At 50.3% G+C, this 12,383-nt stretch overlaps 1 protein-coding gene across 3 annotated transcripts; it reads left to right on the forward strand.

The window, feature by feature from the left end:
• Window positions 1-1,926: 1,926 nt before the first annotated feature.
• On the forward strand, window positions 1,927-10,741 carry PI16 (peptidase inhibitor 16). 3 transcript variants are annotated; one of them, XM_004673432.2, is made up of 6 exons: window positions 1,927-2,101; window positions 5,948-6,169; window positions 7,935-8,044; window positions 8,257-8,345; window positions 8,906-9,574; window positions 9,764-10,741. In XM_004673432.2, the coding sequence occupies exons 1-6, from the start codon at window positions 1,931-1,933 to the stop codon at window positions 9,883-9,885; spliced, it is 1,383 nt and encodes a 460-aa protein (XP_004673489.1). In that variant the 5' UTR covers window positions 1,927-1,930; the 3' UTR covers window positions 9,886-10,741. The 3 variants fall into 3 exon arrangements, with proteins under 3 accessions (XP_004673489.1, XP_012579533.1, XP_012579534.1); XM_012724079.1 differs by having other exon boundaries at window positions 8,906-9,445; XM_012724080.1 differs by having other exon boundaries at window positions 8,906-9,004.
• Window positions 10,742-12,383: the final 1,642 nt, after the last annotated feature.

The following is a 12,383-nucleotide window of genomic DNA, read 5'->3' on the forward strand; positions in this document are numbered from 1 at the left end:
ATGAGATCTCTACTTTGCATTTTCCAAGATCATTTTGGTTATTTGGGGCCTTCTGAGATTTCATGTGAGATTTTGGAATTGATTTTTTAATTTTTGCAAATATCATCATTGGGATTTTGAAAGAATCTGTAAATTACTCCAGAGAGTATTAAGACATATGATTCATGAACATAGAATGTTTTTCCATTTGTTCTAAATGACTTCTTTAATTTTGTAGTGTTCAATATACAAATGTTTCACCTCCTTGATTAAATTTACACTTAAGTATTTTATTCTTCTTGCTATTTAAATGTAATTGCTTTTTTAATTTCCTTTTGGGTTGCTCATTATTAGTATATAAGATATACTTGTGTTTTTGTGTGTTGACTTTGAATCCTGCAATGTTGTTGTTATTTAATTAGTTCTCATGGGGGTTTTGATACTGTTACAAGTTTGGTTTCATTGTGTATGTGTATAATTCATCTGTTAATTCATCTGTTGTTTTTTATTTTTGTTTTTGTCTTTTTAACCCAGAGACCTGACCAGGAACAGGTTTATGGCCAATATTCAAAAAACAGTAAGTTTTTTCTAAGTTCCCATTCATTGAGTGCAAATGTCAAGGATCTCAGCTAAACTCAAAAGTCCTGGGTTTTTTAAAAGATTTTATTTATTTATGTATGTATGTATATAAGAGCTGGGGTGTAGGCCAGAGGCAGAGGACAGGCAAGCGGATTCACCAGAGACACCATAGGGAGCAGAACAGGCAGATTGACTGAAATACACGGCTGAGGGGAGCTGTGGGCATGCTAGGAGAGGTCTGCTGGGTTATGTAGCTCCCTGGCTGGGGATCAAACTCATGCCTCAGTAGCTGCCAATAGCTTCATAGTGATAAGACTTAGACCATGGAACCACCAGGGAGAGAAGCCCAAGAGTCTTGACTTGAATTTCCTGCTTTGTGAAGGCTAAGCCCTCAGTCTCTGCGCCTGCTTGTCACTACAACATACTTGACCATTGGGATTATTTCCATTTGCTCTTTTCTGCTCACTCTTTCTTCCCTCTACCCCAACACTCTCATATTCAGAGCAGAAAGGGTCCCAGTGTCCTACTTCCAAATGAGCAAGCACATGCATTCACAAGAGGCCACAAGGAAGGCAGTTTTATCCACCATGGAAAGCCCTATTTTAGGATATAGCTAAAGGAGGAAAAGAGGAAGTACTTGGGTCCCTTCTCCATTAAGCAGGAGTCCTACCTTCGCATGGAACTGTGAGCCGACCAAGGCCGTGCCATTTAGGTAGTTATATCTACTGTCACTGTCCTATGTGTCAGATACTATACTGGGTGCTTCATATACATTTAATCTCATTTATCCTCCTTCCAATTTGATGAGATAGGGGCTGTATTTGCCATTGGTTCAACTGAGAAATCTGCCAAAAACATAGCTAGCAAAAGGATGAGAATTCAGACTTAGGTTGGGCTCAACCTTTACCAAATATACCTTGCTTGCTTCCTTCCTTCCACACATCACCTGTAGCTTGCTCCGTCCCCTGAGGGTAGGATTCTCGTGGTTTCCTTCTTTCCTCTTACTTGTCCTCAGCACCCAATAAGTGGGATTAGGGTGCAACCAGTCACGGCTCTGCAGAAGTTACAGCGACTTTGCCCCTAGAGGACCTGTCCACAACTCAGGAGGGACTGCAGAACTCTTAGCCTGAGCCCGTTACCGAGATAAAGGAGGTTTTTGCCAAAGACTCTGAAGGGAGATAAATCTTGGGAGTGGATCAACTCTGGTCGGGACCCAGGCACCCAGCCCTTCCCTGAGACATTGTGTGAGCCAGCCAGGCCTCCAGACACAGCTCCTCCCACCCGCCCCAGGCAGGGTGGTGCTTGTGTGGGAAGGACTTTTAAATCCAGCTGCCAGACCCCTGGATGGGAGAGGCAGACAGAGCTGGCCACCATGCACAGCTCCTACAATCTCCTGGCACTTCTGCCGCCACTGCTGCTACTGCTGGTGGCCGCCACAGGCCCTGCTGGGGCCCTCACAGATGATGAGAAGCACGTGATGGTGGAGCTGCACAACCGCTACCGTGCCCAGGCATCCCCATCGGCGGCCAACATGCTGCAAATGGTGAGTGTGTCCAGGGCCACTCACCTGCCGGGCTAGAAGGGGTGTTGGGCAGCGTCCTCCACACATCCCTCCCATCCCCCAAGCTGCAGCTATCTCAGAGCCTCACCTCTCTGGGCAGGTCATAGGTCACCATAAGCAGCCCTCTCATGCAGAGGAGGAAACTGACTCGGAGAGGAACTTACTGCTCCTTCAGGGACTTGCAGTTCACACGACTGGCACAGCCAGGCCTGGGCGCTCCGACTTCTCACTCCAGTGACCCTTTCCCGGCACCTGAAATGCACATGCCCCTGGGAGGGCGGACACAGACAATCTTAAGACCTTGGCAAACCAGGTCTTTCAGGTGCCTTCCAAGGAAATGAGAGGAGGAAGCAGACAGAAGGCTGGGGCCTGCACCTGGGGTAGATGCGGGGCACTTAGGAGTGAGGTGAGCTCAGGAGCCACAGTGCAGCTCCGCATCACAGGTTCTCATTTGTCTTGTCTGCCTGCAGACCTGCGGCTGGGGCGAATCCCTTAACCTAGCAAGGCTCCTCAGTGTACAGCTGTAAGATGGGGCCGTAATGATAACTACAGATATATCAACATGGACTGAATCTCATAGATAGGCTCAATGGGGAGAAATAAAATCTGAAAAAGCATATATACTGTTGGGGATATTCACAAGAAGCTTTAAAACATGTCAAAAATCTGAATGTGTACCGGTTGGGGGACATGTTGATGGACCGAACATACACGGACATGCCTGCAGGTGACAGAAGCCAGCTTTGGGCAGCAGTTACCCTTCAGAGGCGTGCCCGGGAGGTTGATGGCAGTGTCCAGGCCCCCTGCTGCTGGTGCGCTCATCACTGAGTTTGGGGTCTAAGAAAGGAGTTCTAACAGCTTTGTCCAACCTGGCAAAAGGATTGGGGCGGGGGGTGGGGAAGAAGCCCTTTACCTTCAAAGGCTTCCACTTTCTGATCTATCTCAGGCAGCTGGCACTCCCTCCCTTGACAGAATGGCCCAGAACAAAGATCTAGAAAGGGCTCTACAAATACGCACAATACCACCACTTGAGCCACAATAGCCTTGGCAACCAAGAGCTGCAATAATATACCAGGAGCCCTGGATCCTGGTAACAGCTCTGCCAACAGCTCACAGATCAGGGCCTACAACTTATCGTCGACTCAGTTTCCCCATCTCCCAATCCTTGGTGCCACAATCTTGCTGCCTGAGTCTGGGGGCTACCCAGGTTGGAAGCTGCTTTGCGGATGGAGGTAGAACTTGAGGCTGGGTTAACGTTCACAGAAGCATTTTGAATTATTGAGGGGCTATGCTGCTGGCTGGTGAGAAGACATAAAGGAGATGGTGGAAAAGGGTGGTCTAGGATACCAGTCTAAATTTGGAGCAAGGTCAGGTTCAGCTTCCGAAGTGGTAAATGCAGACTCTGGAGTCATATGGTCTGAGTTCAAATTTCCACTTGCCCATGTATTAGCTGTGTGATCTCAGTGAAGATGCTCAACCTCTCTGTGCCTCAGCTTCCTCATCAGTAAATTGGGGTTAATAACACTCCCTTTTAGGGCCGTTGTAGCATTGCATGCATAGACAGGTGTAAAGCACTTAGAATAGTGTCTGGCACACAGTGAGTGCTTGATAAATGATTGACTAACAAGAGAATGGCAGGTGGGGGTCATCATGGATTCTTCTCACCATCAGCCTCCACATCTAATCACCACTTTACTACACTGAACTTCAATTTTTCTTGACTCCCACTCCCCCCGGCCCCTTTGGCACAACCCTGATTCAGTCTTTCATTTCTTCTTCCAGGGACTCCTGGAACATCCTCTGCCTGCTTCCCCTGCCTCTGCCTTCTGCTCCAGAATGGATAGCTCAACACACAGGCGTAACCCCTTCGAAACCTTCAGCTGCTCCCAATATTGCTCCCTCCTGGAGACCAAGCTCCAGCTATAAACGCTCTGTCTGTGTGTCTAGCCCCGACCTACCCCTCCAGTCCTTCTCTCTTGCTCATTTTTTTCCCTCAGGACCCTGCCCAGCTCATCCCCACTCCTCCAGTCAGAGTCTTGATTCTCATCCCCAGGCCTTTGCTCATGCTGTGCCCTCTCCTCAGGATGCCTTTCCTCACTCCACCTACCCAGTGTCTTCTCTTTCAATATTTAGCTCAGTGCTGACTCCACTCACAGTTTGGGCAAAATGACCCCCTTTAGTGCCTCTGTACCGCTGCATATCATTCACCACACAGTGAGCCAGTGAATGATTTATGACCAGGCCGGTCCTTGCTGTCACCGTAGGGCTTGTTTGGTCCCCAGAACTGTTGACTAAATGAATGAGTGAATAAATGAATGACTGGACTTGCTTTCAGATGGTGACCATGTGATCCATGTGGGTGGGTACTGTGACTCTTGAAATTCTGCAAGGGTCTCGGGACCACTGAGACACCCTAAGAGCCAAAGCAATGACTTGTGGGACTCCAAGCAGCTGGAGAAACTGGAAATAACATCCGGGAGCTGTAGGGGAGACTGCTCTAAGCAGGTCCGTGTCTCACCAACAGTTAAGCAAATGTCTGGTTAGCACCTGCCATGTGTAAAGGGTTAGCACCTGCCATGTGTAAAATAACAGCCTGTGCCAGACACAGGGGCTACATCACTGCCCTGCCCTGAGGAAGCATGCGGTTTAGTGTGGACCCAGTGCACTCTCACTTCCTGTCTTCAAGACAGGGGTTTCAACTGTCTCAAACTCACTTCCAGTGTTTGAGAGAACCACAGGACCAGTGATTTGGGGCAAAAATGTCCAGAGAAGGAAGGGGTTCATCCAAAGTCACAGCGGTGGGGCTATCCCAGTACAGTGTCCCTGTCCCACTCCAGACAGCTGTTCCTGAGAATCTTGTGTAGGTGGGGAGTGGTTGTGGCCACGGGGTCACCCAAGCTCTTGGCACTTTATGGGACTGTCTGGCTCCTGCAGCTGGCTGGGCCCCCAGAGGGTGGAGCAAGAGTTGCCGCCAGACTATCCATTTCCAAGAGGGGCCAAGGACAAAGTTAATGGGATCCAGGCCTCCCTCTTCAGTCCTTTGGTCAGATGCCCTGTTAATACCTCTTCCCACCCACACTGCATCTGCCTCCCAGCCAGGGACACAGAATCTCAGGGGCCCACAGAGAGTGCTTTCTCCTGTGGTCTCTGTCACCTGAGGTGTTCACTAGAGAACACTGCCTTGAGATCTGACAGCATTTTGGGCCACCAAGGTCTTGAAAATAGACCGTTCAGTAAGGGTCAGAGACACCAATTTTCTGGGGGAAACCAGTTGTTAGCAAAAGCTGAGAATACTTGGGAAGGGAGGGGGCTGGGCTATCCCAAGGAGAGGGGGGAGCTGAAAGGGGAGTGCTGGCCCCAATTCAAATTTATGGTGGTGGGGGAAGGGGAGGGGAGTGGCTGAATAACCAGCCCTTGAACATCTCACTGGACATCTTGTCTTCAGAGTTCAGAGAGGGGATAGGAATATGAACCAAGAATCACACCGTCACAAACACTGTCTCCTTCATCCTTTCTTCCCAAGGCCTGTGAGAGGTCAGAAAGGTTAGGCAAGCTGTCCAACTCACGCAGGTGAACTGTTCAAGTTCAGCTATGTCCATGGCCTGGGAAGGCGCCTTCCCACCTTCTTACAGAAGTTCACCAGAAGCAGAGACCTGCTCCAGATCATGGCAGAGTTCCCCCTCAGGGAGGGGTGGGTTTGCATCCTGGGACTCCCCCAGGATGCCCTCGACCTTCTTTGGGCCTCCTCACCTCCTTCTCCCAAGCTGCTCTCCCTCCTCCTCTGCGGACTCTGAACAGCCTCACCTCTCACCCCAACCTGTTCTGCAGAGGTGGGATGAGTCCCTGGCTGCCTTCGCTAAGGCCTATGCGGAGCAGTGCGTGTGGGGCCACAACAAGGAGCGTGGACGGCGAGGTGAGAACCTGTTTGCCATCACTGACAAGGGTGTGGATGTGCCTTTGGCCGTGGAAGAATGGCACCAGGAGCGCCAACACTACAACCTCAGCGCAGCCACCTGCGAACCTGGCCAGATGTGTGGCCACTACACACAGGTGAGAAGCCAAGGTGCCTGGGGGGCGGGACCACGGGGGGGGGGTGCCTGGGGGGCAGGACCACGGGGGGGGGGTAATGGGGGAGGGGCGGGGGGCACGGGACAATGGGAGGGGCCGTGGGCAAGGAGTGAGGCTCCCTCTCCCTTCCCCTCTCTGGCATACCCTAAGGAATCCCCTACGGTCCATTCAGAAAAGTTGTCTTACACAGCAATTAATGTGTTGTCCAGGTCTCTGACAAGCTTTGCTTCTCAAATTGCCAAAAAACCATTTTCAGTTGACTCATGAAACCACAAAAAATCTAGGCGGCTCCTTTGGGCCTTCTGGTACTGAAGAGACCTAAGTTAGGTGTCTCAGAGCCAGTTTCCTGTGCGGAAGTCACAGCACTTGGGATCCTGGCTAAGCTCTAAGCAGTCCTATCCTAAACTATGTGGGGGCCGCTGCCCCACCCCACCCCAACTCATTTTCTCTCTCCCTTTTTTGTCATTTCTCATGGTATCTAAATGGCTGCTTCTAACCTGCCCAGGACCAGTAGATGGACAATTTATTTGCTTACTTTTTCTTTGCCTTTAAAAATCTACGTAAAATAACTGCAAATTGTGACAGTGAATGTGTCTGGGGGGGGGCTGTCCACTAACATTTCTGTCTCTCAGTCACTACTGAGTTTGCTTTAAGAGATGGTGGGTGAAGGCCAGTAGAGTTATGAGTAGTGTCATTGCATTCTTTTTTTCCTCCTCCCAATGCCTTGTTGGTGTTCAAACAACAACATGACAGTTTTTAGAAAAAGGAAAATTAACCAACCATCCTCCCACCAATTCATCGACTCTTTCAGGTGTATTTTTAGACCTAATCTTTAGGGAAGGAAATGCCAACATCACCCACCCATATCAGGAAATCAGAGAGCCCAGCACCCTCTGCACCCTGCCAGCTCTCACACGCCTCCCGACACATCCCACTGCAGGGAATCCTGTCACTGCCAGGCAGGACTGGTTGGCTCCATCTCCACACCAGCTGAGTGCACTTGTTCTTAGGGTTCATTTCTGTCAAAGAGATGATCAACAGTAGTACCTGGGGAGACCCACAATTGATTTAGGCAGAAAGATCCCAGTCCTGGTTGTGTGAGCACATGTATGTGTAAGCATGAGCTTGAACAGTATTAATGGCAAAATTAAATTTCACAGCAAAAAAAAAAAAACAGACTGGGCCTACATCTAGCAAGGGAAGACTGCTAGTCTCAGCCCATTATGTTGCACAAAGTTTGCTCTAACTTTTTACATGTTATATTTGACAGATCTTCCAGTAACTGAGACCTACCTTTACAAATTGCAGAACAGTGATTTGAGGGAAAATTTCACTTCCAAAGTGGCTCCTCCTGCCCTTTCCTTGGATTTTGTTATTGACGACTAAGATTTGCCCCTCAAAGATTCATTCCTTTGGCTATTCCCCCTATTTAAAATGCAAAGGCTTCAAAAAAGAAAGAATTCATAAGGGTATATCAAAAAGAAGGCTTTCAGAGGGGGAGGGACTGGTGAAACAGCGTGTATCGTTAGCAGGGAATGTAGACTGTTGAAGGCAAATGTCTTGTCTCACCCCACCTTCAACCCCCTTTACAGAGTTTTGACCTGGAGCTGCCTGTCCTCAAAGACTTAGCTGTTACCGGCTATAGGGTTCCTCCTCTTCCCATTCATAGAAGGCTGGTGTGGAGCGGCACTAAAGAGGATCAGAATCGTCACACCCAGGCTTAACTGTTGAGTTTGCCCTCCTTCAGGTGGTCTGGGCTAAGACGGAGAGGATTGGCTGTGGCTCCCACTTCTGTGAAACGCTCCAGGGCGTTGAAGAAACCAATATCCACTTGCTGGTTTGCAATTACGAGCCCCCGTGAGTGTGGAGGGAGCATGGGGAGGGCGGGCAGAGCCATGAGTTGGGCACAGTCTGAGGGACCTGAAGGGGTCCAACCGAGGGCTGATACCCTCTAGCTTACGGGAGCTGTAAGAGCACCTGTGGGAATTTGCTCTCATTGGCCCAACGAGGTGTTGGCGGTGAGTCAGTCGGGACACTTCTGGACATTTATGTATCCTCGCCTCCTGCAGAGGGAACGTGAAGGGGCAGAGGCCCTACCTGGAGGGAACTCCGTGCTCCCAATGTCCCTCCGGTTACCGCTGCGAGAACTCACTCTGTGGTGAGCTGGGGATGGGGAGCGAGGAGGAAGGGAAAGGAAGGGACGCCGGCTGGAAGGGCCCCATTCTCCCGTGGTCCTGGCAGGAGGGGACTGCGCGCACGCGATCTCCTGGGCATCGGCGGTCCCACCCCTCCTCTTGGCCCTCCTAACGCAGCCACTTTGGCGCACCGTCACCGCAAGTGACGGGTTTCAACCCTCCAAGGGGGTAGAGTCCTGCAGCCCGGAAGCACCGGGCATTGAGGACGTGGCCAGACGGGCGGTGCCTTCGGGTGGGCGGGGCGATCGGTGGGCGTGGGCGGGGCATGAGTGGGCGTGGTCTGTGACGCAATGGGCGCGTTAGATGTCCCTTGAAAAAGTAAGTGCGAGTGCAGGGAGAGGACTTGGACGAGGAGTGGATGGAGTAACTGTGTGTCCGTGAGAGACCCATTCACTGGAGAGGGCGAGTGTATATGTGTTTGTGTGTCTTAGTGGGACACTAGGGGGCCTCCCTGATTGCAGTGCGGTGAGGGATGAGGTGTCCCGCCTGCAGCACTGATGCCAGGCCTTGCTTTTCTTCTCAGAACCCATCAAAGGTACAGAAGAGACTCAGAATTTGCCCTACCTGGTAAATGAGGTCCTACCGTCCCTGGCAACTGAGGCCTCCACCTCTAGGAAACCTGGTATCCCTTCTTCCCTAGCAACAGAAACGCCATCCTTGGTGACAGAGGTTTCAGATTCCCTGGCAACCAAGACTCTACCTGCCATAGAAACTAAGGCCCCAATTTCCATAGCAACAGAAGATCTCCCCTCCATGGCAACAGAGGCACCACCTTCCTTAACAACTGAGGTCCCTTCCTTTTTGGCAACGCACAGCCTGCTCTCCTCGGATGAGGGGCCAGCTACCCTCCCCAGATCAACCCATGATCCTGTTCCTGAATCGACAGACAAAGAGGCCAGGGGGACAAAAACACCCTCCAAAAGCACAGAGAGTTCTTTGCTCCCCAAGACGTCCTTGATTGGGACACAGGAGCCACTTCCCCACTCCCAGGAGGCATTGGAGGCTGAGTTGCCTTCTTCCAGTGAGGTCATGGCCTCAGATTTTGCAGCCCAGGGCAAGCCAGGTGAGATGCAAGCCACTCAGGACCACATGGAACAGACCTCCTCTCAGTCCCTGTCCAACTCCCTTAATACCTCTGCCATCACTAATGCCAAGGGTGGGCATACCCTGGCCCTGCAGTCATCTTTGCCAGGTAAGGCCTGTAGTGTCTATCCTACCTCCCCTCCTGGCTCCCAAACGTGAGCCCCTGCCCCTAGCATAGATGGCATGTCCATGGCAGGGCATGCTCCCTCTGAGAAAGAGCTCCCCGACCTGCATGCCTGGTAACAGTGGGTGGCAAAACTGCCTCCAGGCTGAGGCAAAATGTTTCTTTCTCCAACAGGTGCAGAGGGCCCTGAAAGGCCTGCTCTCAAGTCAGGGCTGAACTCGGGACCTGGTCACATCTGGGGCCTCCTCCTGGGTCTGCTGCTATTGCCCCTGTTGGTGTTGGGTGGAATTTTCTGAAGGGGTCACCATTCAAAGGCAAGGCCTAGTGGGGTGACATGCCTGCTCCAAATTGTCTTTTTTCAAGTAAGAGGCCAAGTTTCCCGGGAAGCTCCTCCTCTGTGACCCAACAACTCACGTTCACCTGTTTCTGGCCAGACTCAAGATCAGTGGCCTTGTGCCCTCAGCAGGTCTTTATAGGACCAAACTGTGGCACTGTCCCAGGAGTGCTTCTGCCTCTGAGGAGGTTCATCTCTCAGCTAGCTGCAGATTATTCTGAGCAGTATGCTTGTGGTCATGTGTGCCCTTTTCCCAGTTAACCTACAGCAATGACCCTGCCTGGCCAAAGACAGAGGAACTCAGGGCTTTTCAGGAAACCCTCCCTGTCCCCTGGCCTCTTCCTGAGGCAGCTGAATCCTGGGCTGTTCTAGGAGTGCCTCCTGCCTTCCCTGGGTGAAGAGGTCAGCTGCTGTCCTGCCATCGCCTTTACCCTGTCCCCAGCTCTTCAGACAAGATACTTCTTGGCTGAGGGCCCTTTGGGAGGGAATAGCAGCAGGCATGTGCCTCACAGACATCTCAGTGCACTAGCCTTGGCTGCTGCAAGCTCTGGTTGTTGCCCAATGACTGCATGCCTGGCCCAGGCCCCGCCCATCTCTGTGCTGTGGGGGGAGGGGGGATACTCGGGGATGCTGGGGACACCCATGTCTGCCTGGCCTGGGGCTATCTGCCTGCCAGGCAGAGGGCTCTCCCCTGGGAAGGGAATTAGTGAGGGGTCAAAGGACAAGCCTCACCTGAGTGGGGTTCTAAAGAGAAGGCCCATAGGAGCCAGGGGTGGGAAGCAACTCCTGACTCCTGAATAAATGCCTCTGTAAGAGTATCCAGAGTCTCCATGCTTGCAAGGGGGGGCAAAGGACTGCTGTTAGACAGGCTCTTAGGAGGCACAACTCTTCCCCTACCAACTTGCAGCAATTTTCCTTCTTCAATAACCCATATCCCCCAAACACCCATTTGGTTCTTTGGGACATCCTTCCTTTCTTTCCATAAGTGCCCTGCACTCAAATCTTTTAGCAGCGGGTGGCGGGAATGGGAGGAAGCCAAGGATACTGGGCTGATTCTCCCAGCTTGTCTCCAGTGGGACTGAATAGAGCTTGGGGCCTCGATCAAAGAGTGGGACAGCAGGAGTCCTATTGCCTGGGTTCATCTGGGATACAAGGTTACAAATATACCTTAGGCATAGTGTCCCCATTCTGTGGTTGGTCCATGGAGGAGTCCTGAGAAAGGAGGCCCAGACACTTCCCACTCCCCCAGGGGAGCAGAGCATTATCCACAAGTGCTGTGGAGCATGAAAGCACAAGTATGTGTATAGAGTTAGCAACAGGTGACTGGAGGGCAGCTACTGCCTCCAGGCCAAGGCCAAGAAGTGCTCTCTCCCCCCGTCATGCCTGTATTCTCTATCTATTGATCATATAACACACAATGCATCTATTTACAGTACATCACTCAGTGGTTCTTAGTATAGTCACAGGCTTGTGCAAACATCACCACCGTCAATTTTAGAACATTTTCATCATTTGTTGTGGCAGGAACTTTGTTGCTGCTTTGCAGCAGTAACACAATGAAGGACACAGCCATTGTGGAGCTGGTTTGCAAGGCCAGACTCTGCTACTTGAGCAAAAGTTCTTGTGCCATTTACTGAAAGCCTGTAGGCTAGTAAAAGCCGATCATGCAACAATGGTATGAGGAAGAGGGGTGAGAAGGTGGGACAGGGAAGGGGACATCATAGCCATGGGTCAAGGGACATCTGCATCAGCAAAGTATTTGATGTTACCACAGGCAGAGTTATCCTGAGACCACCAAGGAGAGAGTAAAGTAACCAGGTCAACAGCGGCTAGGCGCCCCCGGGCCTGCCTCGAGATTCAAGCTGTACTCTGTAATCAAGGAAGGTTCTGCTGTGATTTGTAGACAGCAAATAGGTCACAGTTACCCATGAGCAGCCAGCTAGTAACCATCTCATAGAGACCCACAGTCACTAAAAAGAAATCAAAGTTCAAGTCTTCCAACTTTGGTATTTTCAAGATTTGTTTAGGCTATTCTCAGTTCCTTAAATGTGAATTTTAAGATCATCTTATCAAATTTCTACAAAGAAGCTTTCCAAAATGTTGATAAGCACTGTCATTTTAACAAAGTTAAGCCTTCCATCTGGGTTGTTTTGCCATTTATTTAGGTCTTATTTATTTCAATAGGAAAAAGATTTTGAAGTATAAGTTTTGCAATTAAATTTCTTCATATTTTATTTATGCTATTTTAAGTGAAATTGTATTAATTCCATTGTTCTATTCCAAGTATATAAAAGTACAGTGTTTATATAGTTTTTATATCCTGCAGCCTTGCTGAATTGACTTGTTGTAATAGTATTTTTAGTGGATTCCTTAGGATTTGTATATACATGATCATGTCACCTGTTTTCTGCTTCTTCCTTTCTAATCCAGAAGAAAATTAGATTTCAGTTTCTTACCTAA

This window comes from Condylura cristata, unplaced genomic scaffold, assembly GCF_000260355.1.
Source record: "Condylura cristata isolate star-nosed mole 26May11 unplaced genomic scaffold, ConCri1.0 scaffold00001, whole genome shotgun sequence".
Classification (NCBI taxonomy): Eukaryota; Metazoa; Chordata; class Mammalia; order Eulipotyphla; family Talpidae; genus Condylura; species Condylura cristata.